The sequence below is a fragment of the Cyprinus carpio genome, unplaced genomic scaffold (genome assembly GCF_018340385.1).
Source record: "Cyprinus carpio isolate SPL01 unplaced genomic scaffold, ASM1834038v1 S000006643, whole genome shotgun sequence".
Lineage (NCBI taxonomy): Eukaryota > Metazoa > Chordata > Actinopteri > Cypriniformes > Cyprinidae > Cyprinus > Cyprinus carpio.
Window position 1 is genome coordinate 955,178 of NW_024879270.1, and position 15,398 is coordinate 970,575.

The 15,398-nt window shown below is 38.5% G+C and overlaps 1 protein-coding gene across 8 annotated transcripts in view; it reads left to right on the forward strand.

The window, feature by feature from the left end:
- Positions 1-15,398, forward strand: part of LOC109073638 (plakophilin-4-like) — a 128,740-nt gene that overhangs the window by 60,425 nt on the left and 52,917 nt on the right. For 7 of the 8 annotated variants that reach the window (XM_042755118.1, XM_042755123.1, XM_042755120.1 and 4 more), the window contains 3 exons: positions 7,154-7,345; positions 8,754-8,952; positions 9,127-9,259. In XM_042755118.1, coding sequence (XP_042611052.1) covers positions 7,154-7,345; positions 8,754-8,952; positions 9,127-9,259 — 524 coding nt within the window. The remainder of the gene's footprint in view (positions 1-7,153; positions 7,346-8,753; positions 8,953-9,126; positions 9,260-15,398) is intronic. The other variant, XM_042755121.1, reaches the window with a different exon arrangement.

Here is a 15,398-nt window from a genome sequence, read left to right on the forward strand (position 1 = left end):
CCCATTTAAATAAACAAAGTGGTAGCGATCGGACAGGTAGGATCTAAACCATCTTAAAGCCTGCCCTTGGATAACTGTATAGTTTTGTAATCTATCTATGAGTATGTCGTGATCTATGGTGTCGAACGCAGCACTAAGATCAAGTAAAACTAGCAATGAGATGCAGCCTTGGTCTGATGCAAGAAGCAAGTCATTTGTAATTTTAACAAGTGCAGGTTCTGTGCTATGATGGGGCCTGAAACCCGACTGAAATTCTTCATAGAGATAATTTTTTTGCAGGTAGGAGCACAATTGAGCAGACACGACTTTTTCTAAAATTTTAGACATAAATGGAAGATTTGAAATGGGTCTGTAATTTGCCAGTTCACTAGGATCTAGGTTGTGGTTTCTTAATAGGAGGCTTAATAACCACCAGCTTGAATGGTTTTGGGACGTGACCTAAAGATAACGATGAGTTAATAATATTGAGAAGCGGTTTTTCTGATACAGGTAACAACTCGTTCAGTAATTTAGTGGGTACAGGATCTAATAAACATGTTGTTGGTTTAGATGCAGTGATAAGTTTATTTAGCTCTTCCTGTCCTATAGTTGTAAAGCACTGCAGTTTATCTTTGGGTGCGATGGATAAAACTAAAGTATTAAACGCTGTAGAATCTACATTTGTTATTGTATTTCTGATGTTATCTATTTTATCAGTGAAGAAATTCATAAAGTTATTACTATTTAACTGTGAGGGAATATTTAGATTGGATGGCGTCTGGATATTTGTTAATCAAGCCACTGTACTAAATAAAAACCTTGGATAGTTTTGGTTATTTTCTATGAGTTTGTGGATATGCTCGGCCCTGGCAGTTTTTAGAGCCTGTCTATAGCTGGACATACTGTTTATCCACGCAATTCTAAAAACTTCCAAGTTAGTTTTCTCCATTTGCGCTCAAGACTATGAGTTTCTTTCTTGAGAGCGTGGGTATTGCTGTTGTACCATGGCATAGTACGTTTTTCTCTAACCTTTTTCAATTTGATGGGGGCAACAGCTTCTAATGTATTAGAGAAGATAGTGCCCATGTTGCCAGTCATTTTGTCTAGTTCATGTGTATTTATGGGTACACAGAGCAGTTGAGATAAATCAGGCAGGTTATTTGTGAATCTGTCTTTGGTGGCTGGAACAATAGTTCTGCCCGGATGATAACGCGAAGCCATATAGTTAATATAATCAATACGCAGAATGCACAATACAAGGAAACAGTCAGTAACATCATCACTTTGAGGTACGATATCTATGTCAGTAAGATCGATTCCATGCGATATAATTAAATCTAGCGTATGATTAAAACGATGAGTGGGCCCGGTGACATTTTGCTTTACTCCAAAACAGTTTAATAAGTCAGTAAACGCAAGTCCTAATGCATCATTTGTATTATCAACATGAATGTTAAAACCTCCGAAAATTAGCGCTTTATTAGCGGTAACCAACAGGTCTGAGAGGAAATCTCCAAATTCTTTTAGGAATTCTGTATATGGCCCTGGTGGTCTATACACAGTAGCCAGAGAAAGAGATACAATAGATTTCTTTTGCATATCTGACAGTGTAACATTAAGCATAAGTATTTCAAATGATTTAAACCTGTATCCTGTTTTCTAGGTAACATTGAGAATATCAGAGCCTGTCCTCCAACAAAAAACGACCATATAGGTCGTTTGTGCAAGCACCTTATTACGACCTATTTTTACGTTTTAACGTTAAGCGGCCTCTAGCGGGCGTAAAAATAATGACAGTATCGCGTTGCGTCTGTCGTCATGAAATGACGTATAACGTCATTACCAATCAAAACGCACGTTTATTTAAATGCAATGTGTGGACTTTTTACACCGATCTCACAGTAATTCGTACATATTTTACTAGGAGGCTTATTCGTTCGAATGACCACACCTAACCCCACCCCCTAAACCTAACCCTCACAGAAATCATGCTAAATTATGATTTTTTTGAGCATATACATTTTACGTGCACGTCCATTCTCGGGGATCGAACCCATGATAGCATGATTGCATTTCAAGGTATAACGCAATAATCTACCAACTGAGCTACACGAAACGCAAATCACGGGAAAAATAAAAGAGTACAAAACATTAATATGAACACGACCTTTTGCCGATAGGGGCGCAATTGTAGTATACGCTCTGATGGGTCGTATTTCAGGGATTTGGACAAACGACCTATACGAGCGTATTAGTTGGAGGACAGGTTGGAATATCACTATATACTGTGGCTAAACACCTCCCCCACGACCAGTCTGATGGGGCTCATGTTTATAACAGTAGTTTGGTGGAGTAGACTCATTTAGACCAATATAATCATTTGGTTTTAGCCAGGTTTCAGTCAAGCAGAGTACATCAAAACTATTATCTGTGATCATTTCATTTACAATAACTGCTTTGGGTGTGAGTGATCTAATGTTTATGAGCCCAAACTTTAGTAGATCTTTTGCATACTTTGTTTGTGACCTGAGTGCTTAATCTTCATCTGTAAGGATGAGAGTCCTCCCTCCAGTTTATATACTGTATCAAGTTTGTTCCAAAAATACAAATTTCTTGATTGTTTTTATATTTTCAAGGTGAAATTCCTTAGTTTGTGCTAACGTAAGTGTTGTGTGACCAAGATAATGTGGTGCCTTGTGTGATGATCACAGTCAAACAAAAAAATACAGTTTTAAAATGATAGTTTTTAGATTTTAGATTTTTTATGTGTGTCCATCAAGACACTCTGCCTGCACTTGGCTGTCAAGTCAAGTCAAGTCACCTGACGGTGACAGAATGGAGAAAAAACCTTGGGAGAAACCAGGCTCAGTCGGGGGGCCAGTTCTCCTCTGACCAGACGAAACCAGCAGTTCAATTCCAGGCTGCAGCAAAGTCAGATTGTGCCGAAGAATCATCTGTTTCCTGTGGTCTTGTTCCAGTGGTCATCTGAGACAAGGTCTTTACAGGGGATCTGTCTCTGGGGCTCTAGTTGTCCTGGTCTCCGCTGTCTTTCAGGGCTATAGAGGTCCTTTCTAGGTGCTGATCCACCATCTGGGCTGGATACGTACTGGATCCGGGTGACTGCATTGACCCTCTGACTTGGATACAGACTGGATCTGATGGCTATGGTGACCTCGGAATAAGAGAGAAACAGACTAATATTAGCGTAGATGCCATTCTTCTAATGATGTAGCAAGTACATCGGGTGTTATGGGAAGTGTTCCCGGTTACAGTTTACCTAATTAATGCAGCCTAAAAATCCTTTAACGGATTTGGATATTAGAAGCATATTAGTATGCTATGTGTAAGCCAGGTTAAAAAGATGGGTCTTTAATCTAGATTTAAACTTGAAGATTGTGTCTGCCTACCGAACAATGTTAGGTAGGTTATTCCAGAGTTTGGGCGCTAAATAGGAAAAGGATCTGCCACCCGCATTTGACTTTGATATTCTAGGTATTATCAAATTGCCAGAGTTTTGAGAATGGAGCGGACGTGGAGGACTATAATGTAACAAGAGCTTGTTCAAATACTGAGGTGCTAAACCATTCAGGGCTTTATAAGTAATACGCAAGTTTTTAAAATCTATACGATGTTTGATAGGGAGCCAGTGCAGTGTTGACAGAACCGGGCTAATGTGATCATACTTCCTGGCTCTAGTAAGAACTCTAGCTGCTGCATTTTGGACTAACTGGAGTTTTTTTACTAAGCGTGCAGAACAACCACCAATAAAGCATTACAATAATCTAACCTTGAGGTCATAAACACATGGATTAACATTTCTGCATTTGACAATGAGAGCATAGGCCGTAATTTAGATTTTGAGATGGAATTAAATTTTGAGATGGAAAAATGCAGTTGTACAAATGCTAGAAACGTGGCTTTATAAGGAAAGGTTGCTATCAAATAGCACACCTATGTTCCTAACTGATGACGAAGAATTGAAATACAATAAATAAAGCCTGTCACACCTCTAAAAATTAACACATGCAGAGCTTTTAGGCAGAGGTCTTTACGGGTCCAAAAATTTGTGCCCGAACCTGAAAGAGACCCGTAATGTACTACACCGAACCGACCCGGACCCATCTATTATTTCAAAAGCTGGACCCGGACCCGTGTAGATCCGAGAAATGCCTACCCGGTCCTGACCCAGACCCGTCTACTATTAGAAAGCTGGACCCGAACCCGACTGGACCCGATTGTCACATATTCCACCTTAAATTGCTATTACAAGTCAATAAACCTGTTACAACTTTTTGTCTTACCTAATTTAAGGAGCCGTAGTCTCTTCCCTGACTGCCTGTGATGCATTACAATCCTCCGACAAGAAAGTTATCCATGTTATTCCTCTCGTTATTCCAAGTCCAAGCTTAATCCACTCATTATTTCAGCTTCAAAAGTCCACTTGATGTCACGGTGACGGATGACAAATGCAGCTGTGCACATGTAACGTTACATTCTGACTCGAGTTAACTCGCATAATAACTTTGACTGTTTGCCCTTTTGAACTATATGGCCGCTGACGTTATTTATTTGCTATCATCTCTGTGCTCTGCTCTGTGTCGAGTCTGAATCTGACCACTAAAACTTTAAGATTAAACGGTTCATTTATATTATTATAAAAATGGGAGAAAATGTAAAGCACGGTTTGGCGGTCGAAGTCATTGTGTCCTTCACTGGTTGCCATAGAAACATGACACACGTTTGAGACTGCACATGCGTCCTAGCTGGATCAACCTAAAATATGATTTTTAACACAATTTGAGCGTCATAGAAAACATTCATGTGACAGTTCACCTCAGATTTTGTTGCTGATTTGAAATATATTAAATATGAGTGTTTCAAGTCTGCAAGCATTGTTAACATGCGTGCACTTGCATTAACTCTGAGTCTGCGCGCTCTGTTTCTAACGGCAGAGAGAGAGAGAGAGAGAGAGAGAGAGAGATCGCTTTTTTTTCTCACACTTTTCTTTTCCTAATTTTACAAGTTGCAAGTTACAGAAAACACAAGCAGTGTCTGATCACGGCCGGGTGTTCTCTGAGTCCGATGACTCCGATCGCACGGGTATTACACACAATGTTAAACAGACCCGAGACCTGAAGTAATAGATTCGGACCCGACCCGGACCCAGCTGATCATTTAAAATATAGACCAAAACCCATACGGGTCCCGGGTCGACGGGTCTCGGGTGCACTGTGAAGACCTCTACTTTTAAGTCCTATAATTAACACCTCTGTTTTTTCAAAATTTAGCAGTAAGAAATTACTCGTCATCCAGTTTTTTATATCGACTATGCATTGCGTTAGTTTTTCAAATTGGTATGTTCCGCCGGGCCACAAAGAAATATAGAGCTGAGTATCATCAGCATAACAGTGAAAGCTAATACCATGTTTCCTGATGATATTTCCCAAGGGTAACATGTAAAGCGTGAAGAGTAACAGCCCAAGTACTGAGCCTTGAGGTACTCCATACTGCACTTGTGATTGATATGATACCTCTTTATTCACTGCTACGAATTGATGGCGGTCATATAAGTACGATTTAAACCATGCTAATGCACTTCCATTAATGCCAACAAAGTGTTCTAGTCTATGCAAAAGAATGGTGTGGTCAATAGTGTCGAACGCAGCACTAAGATCCAATAGCACTAATAGAGAGATACAACCACGATCAGATGATAAGAGCAGGTCATTTGTAACTCTAAGGAGAGCAGTCTCAGTACTATGATACGGTCTAAATCCTGACTGGAAATCCTCACAGATACCATTTTTTTCTAAGAAGGAATATAATTGTGAGGATACTACCTTTTCTAGTATCTTGGACAGAAAAGGGAGATACGAGATCGGTCTGTAATTAACTAGTTCTTTGGGGTCAAGTTGTGGTTTTTTGACGAGAGGCTTAATAACAGCCAGTTTGAAGGTTTTGGGGACATATCCTAATAACAATGAGGAATTAATAATAGTCAGAAGAGGATCTATGACTTCTGGAAGCACCTCTTTTAGGAGCTTAGATAGAATAGGGTCTAAAATACATGTTGTTGGTTTAGATGATTTAACAAGTTTATACAATTCTTCCTCTCCTATAGTAGATAATAAGTGGAACTGTTCCTCAGGGGATCTATAGTGCACTGTCTGATGTGATACTGTAGCTGACGGCTGCATGGTGACAATTTTATCTCTAAAAGTATCGATTTTAGAAGTAAAGTAAGTTCATAAAGACATTGCTGCTGTGATGGAAATGTCATCACTTGTTGATGCTTTATTTGCTTTATTTTTCGTTAATTTAGCCACTGTATTGAATAAATACCTGGGGTTATGTTTGTTTTCTTCTAAAAGAGATGAAAAGTAATCAGATCTAGCAGTTTTTAATGTTTTTCTGTAGGATAGGTTACTTTCCCTCCAAGCAATACAAAATACTTTTAGTTTTGTTTTCCTCCAGCTGCGCTCCATTTTCCGGGCTGCTCTCTTTAGGGTGCGAGTGGGCTCATTATACCACGGTGTCAGACTGTTTTCCTTAACCTTCCTTAAGCGTAAAGGAGCAACTGTATTTAAAATGCTAGAAAAGAGAGAGTCCTGTGTTGAGTGCTCTGTTGTTACGTCATTCCAACAGCAGATAAAATTACAATGTTGCCTTTGCTGAAATATCTACAATAAGAGAGTAGAGTTTATCTGTTGATAAGATGGACGTGAAAGTTGTGTTTGTTACTATAGCAGTTGAGTAATAACAGCTGAGTTTTCGTTTTGCTTAGAAAAAGAAATGTAGTACCATGTAAAACCAGGACTTCTTAATTTTCCTTATGTCAAATTGATGAAAGACAGTGGAGTAAATCGCCCTGGGTTAAAGGGATAGGGGATCAAAAATACAAATTTTGTCATAATTTATTCATCCTCATCTCATTCCAAAATGTCTTATAATAAAAAATATATTTGAGAAATGTTTTTTTTCCCTCCCCCTTTTTCCCCCAAGTCAGTGGCAACCAAACTTTCCTTAAAATATCTTCTGTTTTGAAATTAAGATTAAGAATTTTCTTTCCTTTTTATCCTTTACAGAAACCAGACCATAATAAGTGAATATCAGTGAGTATATGAGTGATGGGTCTCACTGTAACTATTTGTTTGTATTGTTTTGTCATCATCAGGTGTGCGAACATCTTATGCTAGTCAACACAGTCAGATAGGAGCTGATCTGAGGTCAGCCACTTCCCCTGACCGCCATATTGGACCTATTTATGAGGGCCGGACCTTGCAGGGACCCCTTTACCACAGCCTGAGCCAAACAGCTTCAGACCTGAACCACAGCCCACAGAGTGCACTCTACAGGCCATCCTTTGGTACGCACCTACAGAAACTTGTGGAATCTTATTTATTTTATTTGTTTTTTTCATTTGAATTGTATCAAAATAAATTATTAAAAAACAGTTGTGTATAACATCTAATGTAAATAATTTTATATGTAGTGTTTATTTAAAATGTTGCCACACTGAACAAAATTATAAACGCAACACTTTTGTTTTTGCCCCCATTTTTCGTGAGCTGAACTCAAAGATCTAAGACTTTTTCTATGTACACAAAAGACCTATTTCTCTCAAATATTGTTCACAAATCTGTCTAAATCTGTGTTAGTGAGCACTTCTCCTTTCCAGAGATTATCTATCCACCTCACAGGTGTGGCATATCAAGATGCTGATTAGACAGCATGATTATTGCACAGGTGTGCCTTAGGCTGGCCACAATAAAAAGCCACTCTAAAATGTGCAGTTTTAGTCCACACTTTGTATTTCACTTTAATCAAACACATCTGATTTAACTGAGTAGCTCATTACTATAGACTTCAAAACCTGAAATAGGTTTCTCAAACCATAGACCTAAACACATAGATGTCTCATAGCCCACTTTTTTGCTTTGATGCTTCCACACATACACCATCTTGGGCCAGGCAAGACTGCGCTGTCTCCACTTACTTAGAATCTTGATAGTAAGACTTATTCAAGTTGTGGAAAAAAAGGAAACCCAGAGAAAAAAAAAAAACCCTCTAGGGCCACCAACAGCTCCAAGTTGCACTCATGTTTATGCTAATAATTTTTTGCAAAAAATTTTTGGTCGAACCTTAAGCCCCATTCACACCGCCAGCGTCATATAGCCACAGAGCGACATAATCCTATTAATTTTCAATGGAGAGCTGGCAACTTCCGGCAACAAGAGCGACAGTGATCATTGGCGATGGAATTTGGGCGTGTCAAGCAATGCGAGTCAAGCTACAAAAGTTCTAAATTCTTCAACTTTATGCAAATTAGCAGCGAATTTCGTGAGCGACAACCAATGGGAGTGAAGTCAGTGGAGAGCACGTGATTCATCTGCTGTAGTGGAGTGTTACGGGGTAACTAGGCAACCAGTAGTGGGAACGCCCACTAGCGACCTCAGTTGCCAGCCACAAGCAACAAGCAACGAAAAAGTTGAACGGTGTGAACGGGGCTTTAGGGTTTGCAGCTTTCAAATGTTACATGGTTTATGAAGATAATTAAAAAAATAGGTATAAAACAAAGCAGTTGGTCAAGGATTATGGGGCTACAAAATTAAAAATTATTTTGTAAAGACTGCAACAGACACCATTTGATAGAGACTGATTTATAGAGCTTGATTTTGATTTAGCCTGCAACGTCTCTTTAAGCCAAAGGTTCCAAGGTTTAAAACAAAAATGAAAGCTTCTAATTCATGTGTGCTGTGGTTGCTGTGTTTCAGGTATGAGTAACCTGCAGCGGAGCTCCAGTCAGCGCAGTAACATGATGTACCAAAGAAATAACTATGCTTTAAACTCCATATACACAGAAGCATACCAGTCTACCCCTTACTGGTCCCCTGATCCCAGCTACACACGCCAGCCAATGGATGATGATGCCACACGCTCCCCTTCGGTAGACAGCATGCAGAAGGACCCAAGGTAGATGACAGTACTGATGTTAATTAGTAGAACTATTTTTTACATAGTTCTGGATCAACACTTGCTGCTTTCACATTAACACCCCCTGTTACTGCTGTGTGTCTGTGTGTGTGTTATAATCAATAAGCTGGCTTCATGTGACACTTGTCATTGTGTTAATGTGTGTTTTTGTAGAGAGTCTGCATGGCGTGACCCAGACCTGCCGGAGGTCATCCACATGCTACAGCATCAGTTTCCATCTGTGCAGGCTAATGCAGCGGCATACCTGCAACACCTGTGCTACAGAGACAGCCACGTCAAGACCGAGGTAAACAATGTTCCATTTTCTATGAGACATGCGGAGGGAAGATTCTGCCCATTTTAAATTAATTAAGAAATGGTTGGTGACTATTACAGTTTTTCTGAATTGCTAAAACACATTTCTTAAAGCCATCGCTCATTTTCTCAAAACCTTAAACACAAATCCAAATCTTCAAACTAAATTCACCGAACCCCTGACTCTTCTGGCAAAATCAAATAATCGCTTCAAAACCATTTCACCTGTTCTCAAAAACCAAACAAAGCTTTCAAATCATACACATATTTGTCAATAATGCACTATGGATCATTCATTAAACACTACATCAAAAAAAAAAAAAAAAATGGAGAAACCGATATCCAGTGCATGTAGTTACAAAAAAAAGGTTTATTGTACATGTATATAGTAAACATTTTCCAATTAAAACACACACACAAACAAAATAAATCACACTTTAGTAAATATGTGGAAAAACATGCTACTCTCAAAGAGGGAGAATATGAATAAATAAATAAATAAATACAGTTTTTCTCTATTGCTAACACACTATAACTAAGTAATTTGGCCCAATTTTCCAAACAATTCATTCAGTTCTCAAAACAGAGACTCATTTTTCAAAACTTTTAACACATTTCACCTGTTTTCACACACATTCAAATTTGCTTAAACTTTTCTGCAAGCTCTACACAAAAAAAATTCCCTCATTTTGTTTCATTCAGAAAACACAAGTACACAATATATCAAGCATCACAAAAAGTACTCAAATAGCACACATTTTTCTATGTGTAAACATTACAGGTTTTTTCTCAATTTCTAACAAGCATTATTCAATACTGAAGCCACATTTTCAAAACTGTTCACACGTTCAGCTGTAAAAAAGTCTATGCTAAACAAACTGTGAATCATTTTTATTTGCTTTCACACAAAATGCGTTCAATGACCAAATTTCTCAAAATCCACAAACACTTTTGTCATTCATACTCCACAACCTGCAAAACAGCACATTTTTCAAATGCTTACACACTGCTTTCAAAACTGATAAAAGCACATTCCAATCAAAACAACAGCAAACTCTGCCCATTTCTGCAGGAATTATATTGAAATATAAAATCTTAGCAGAATATTTACTGTGAAATTGAATAATAATTAATAATTAATTAATAATAATTATTGGAACTCCAATACTGCACATACCTCATTACACTATACTAGATATGCTATTGATGCTTTTTTTTAATTATTGCTTCAGGAAATTATTCATGCTTTTTATTTTATTTTTCACAAGTATGTTTTTTAAATGTTGATGGGGTTTTTTTGTTGGTTTGTTTGTTTTTTGTTTCTTGTTTTTTTTTTTTTGGTATGTAAAGAAATGGGGGGGGGGTGCTTTTCTCATTCATTATTTGTGCTGTAATACAGTTACAGCAATACAGTAAAATGAAAAGATGTTATTCTTATCCTATAATTAAATACTTATATGAAAAACCATTCAAACTTCAAAGATAAAAGTACATAGGATATGTAATGTTCCTTGTTGTTAGTGTTTTTTTAGATCAGTGTGTTGTGAATGAAACAGAATTGTGGCCAGTGTTATGGTGATGCAAACTCATTTTGAGACATATATGAAGTGTTTTGTTGGTCTGAGTGAGTTTTGAAGGTGAGATTAACTGTTTGGCCAAGATTAATGTTGGTAATGCAAGCTGTATGAACAGTTTTGAAAATGTGGCTTCAGTATTGAACAATGCTTGTTAGCAATCGAAAAAAAAACTGTAAGTGCCAAAACTGATGACACACCAGTCAGAATCTCTGGATAATAGAAGTAGGTTTACAGGTGATTATGTGCTTTTTGAATCCTAGTGGTGGGAGACAAAGAGAAAGAGGAGAGGAAGAGGAAGGGAAAAGAAAAATGAAGGCAACGGGGTCAAAGGATATTTGTTCCTGATGAAATACAAACCACTATAGTTGACCATGTTCTTGTGCATGGAATGAGCATGAGTCTACAGGCTCATCTACAGGGTTTCTATACTACTCACACATATAATATAATTACAGTACACAGTAGCAGTACTTTAAATGAGAACTTTCACTCTTCTATGTACAGTAAATACTGTAGCACATGTTGTACACCCTCAAACGCATAACTGTTGAGTTAAGGAGCAACATTTACCCTGGATGTTCATTGCTGTAACGTAGGTGATGGCCTTCCTCCCCCACCACCGGAGCATGATGCCACAACCTATGATAAACGACTGTCTAGGGGAGCTAGAGAAAGTCTTTTGTCAGAAGACTAAAGGCCCCGATATTCTTCAAACGAAATCGAAGAACGAACTGATATGATGTAATTTCGAAGAAAATCAGGCCGAAACGAAGTTGTTTTGAGTTCGTTTCAGCAGTTCGAAACAGCTGACCAAAGCAAACTTTCTGGGGGAGTTCGTTTTGCTCCTAAACACCTTTGAACTTCCATTGGTCTGTGGCGTTTTTTTTTCTTTTTTCCATGGTTCGTTTCTCATTCACCGGAGGTCAGGCAAGAGAACATCTCCTATCACTAGCAACATATATACAATGTGTCGAATAGCTGTGCTGGCACAGATATATTCACACCTGTACGATCGCTCGCGGACATATTTAAAAGATTCAGAGAAAGCATTTAATTCTTAGAAAGAAATTGCAATGAAGCTTGGTGTCGACGACCCGGAGTTATGCAAGAAGTGACGCAGAGAAACATCCAAGACAAGTTTTCCAAAGCCATTAAAAGAATGAAAGGAAAGAGTAAAGATATAAGGTAGCAAGTACCAAATACATGTGTTTCAAATAAACGTTGCACCATACTCCTGCTGCTGCTGCTTTTGTTTTTCTTTCAACAAGCGAATTTAAAGGGTATACAATAAATGAAATGCCAAACGAACATAAAATAATAAACCTTTGTTTTTATCAAAAGTAAATCATGACACCACACAAAATATAAAAAGGTATAACAATTTATCCAGTTTAATAAAATAAATGAACACTAATAAAATAAAGTAACAAACTGACTCCAGTATTTTTTTCCACATCATGCTAAAGTTTTCAGACTATAAGACATAAACACTTCCCATAAAGACTGATTATGGGAATGGGATGGTTCTTTTGTATTGCAAACATGATACTTGACTGTGAACTGCTGCTAATCATTATTCTTTTGTCTGTAATATTCTGACCATTGGTGCCGTCTCACACCTAGATTGCCTACACCTCATCATTTCAGAGTTGTTGTGTTTAGGGGATATGAGTGAGCATCTTGACACACGTTTACATAAATCTACACCCTGCCTCCAGCAGAGCGGGGGTGTCAGAATGTTCGAAAACAGTATACCGTTGCTCAGCCTTTTCAAACTTCTTTTTGCCCCCAAACGAAGAACAAAAACGAACATCGTTTGAAGTATATATTGGGGCCTTGAGAGACCGCCATAGTTTGGCAGAGGATGCTGTATTTTTTTATTTTTTACTTTACAGTAATTGACAGTATACAGTATTGTGTGTTCATATTCAATTCATTGTTATTTGAATTATTCAAAATATCATCTACTGCTATACAACTACACAGAAATCAATAAACAAAAGCAAAGAAAGGAGAGGCGAGGCGGACCTGAGACTCGAAACCCGACACCAGACTCTAAACCCACAACCTGTCCATTAGGCCTGCTGTCCATTAGACTGCTGAATTTCACTATATCTCCACCCCTCTATTTATGTTGTAAACTGTAATAGACATTGAGTTGCAGAATTATTCCTGATTCCCAAAAGGTTTTTATAACAGTGTTTTGAATTGATCTCCCTAGTGCTCTCTAGGCAGTGAAGTAGTCTGTGTATTATCAGGTTTATGTGTCATCTGAGCCCAAAGATTAGATTCTGGTGAAAGAGAATGTTTTTGACTAAACTATTTGATTTTGACCTGGAAGTCTGAAGTTTATACAATTTGGTGTGTAAAGTTTTGAAATTGTGTTTATAGTTGTGAGAAAATTGTTGATTGTTTCATGAATGGTGTGTTAGCAAACAAGAAAAACTTTAAATAAATACATTAAAACAGAAAGATCATCCTGTCTCAGGATTATGTCTTAGAGCTGGGTCTGGCCAGAGGACTTCATCTTCATTGCAGGCAATTTTGTCCCTTGCCAGGCAATGGGCAAAAAAACCCTCTGGTGTGCCGGATCCAGCCTTGGCAAGACAGCACATTTATGTCACCACAGGCCAGTTCTTCCACCCTAACGTGGTAATCTTGCAATTCTACACAAAAACATTGAAATTACCAAAATACAGGGTAAAAAAAAAAAAATTCTCTGAAAGTCCTGATTATGGTGACCACAGAGAATCTGCTCAATTTAGGTTGAACTCTTTGTCCTGCCTCTGTCATTCCATGCACAAGAACATGGTCTATCACAGTAGCTCTGATTTCATCTGAAATGACTGTTTTTGTCTTACTCTTCCTCATCCTACTCTTCCTCCACCTCGTATACACACTCTTCCGTACCACTCAGATTGATGGATGCACCCATGCCATTTGTGCACTTTGAACTGGCTTGTATTTTGTACATTGACACATTTAGAAACAAGTGTAAACAGTTTTCAATTATTGTAAATGAGGATAACCGTGTTGCAGTTTTGCTTAACTTTTGCCCTTCTTGTGTTTAGGGTTTTGCATCACGTTCATCACAGTGCAGAATGTGTTTAGAGTTCTATTCTATGCACAATATTTTCAAACAGTGGCTAACAGCCTGAACTTGTTTAAGGTTTTGCAGAAAGAGTGATTTATTTGACAAATTGGTTTAGGCTATTGAGAATTTGTTTCAGAGAATGGGGTTTAGTGTCTTAGCAAATGTCTTCAGAGAAAGCATGTAGTATTAGAGGCCTTTAATGCTGGTAACTCTGTTGTTATAGTATTTTTGTCATTTATGTAATGATTACAGTGAGTTTGCTTATAACTGGTTATATCTAGGGATGGCTGACGTGAAACAGACGTTTCGAAGCTTTGCGAGATCCCGAAGCACAGATGTTTCGAAACACTGATCCGAAACGTGATTCAAAACGCCCATGTCACGTGACTACGGCTAATGAAGCCTCAAAGTGTTTCAACTGGTGGCATGGTCCGCCGAATCAGCGTTTGATTGACACGGTCGGGTACAGACCACACAATCACACATCTGTATAAAAGTGAAGTCAACGCATCTTGACCTCGTGGATTTTTGTGAGAGGAGTTTGATTTTGAGATAGCAGATATTTGGTGATATGGTGACATTTATAGTGCGATTGTTTAGTTATATTTAGGCTTACATTTAAATTTGCACACTGACTGATAGGCTACAGACAGACAGAATATACATATAGTGACACATTAATAGATGCATAGATAGAAATATACAGTATATAGACAGATAGATTAATAGATAGATACATAGATTAATAGATAGATACATATATAGATACATAGATATATTAATATAGATAGGCAGCTAGCCTACTGCAACAATACATCATCCATGATGAGCCATTTGAAGAGCACTCATCCTGCCATTTTGCAGGGTGCAGGCGATGGTAGCATTCCCCATGTACCTAGGCCTGCTACTGACACTGCTGGGCCATCTAAGCTAGGTATGCATTGTTTGAAATATAATTATAATTGAAATATAATTACAAACTGTTGGGACACTGTTTAGAAAGTCCATAGCCCTCTGTCAACCTAAGCCCTACAACCTAATGTCCCAATCACAACTGCCAATCATGTTAAAAACAGCTTCAATTCTAAACCAAGATGGCGACTCGCACACACTCAGCACCTTAACCAAGATGGCGGCGCGGCCACACGCAGCGGCTTCTCTCTGTCCCGACAGAACGGTGTTTTCGTGTTTTTTGTCTTGTGAGTCGCAGTGATTTTGCACGTTTGTCGTCACGTCTACCTGTCTGTAAGCGCAAATACAGTCGCGAGTTTTCTGCTCGATGTCGGCAGAACTGCATTTTTACAGTTAAACTCCGCGCAAGCGGAACAGCTGCGGGATCTCGATCTGCTACGGAGGCCCTTCACCCATCATCGACCCCCACTACTGCATCTCGCCCGCAGCGGAGGCGGCGCCACAAGCGGCGTGAGAGGAAGCAGAAGAGGGGGAAGCGCGGAGGTATC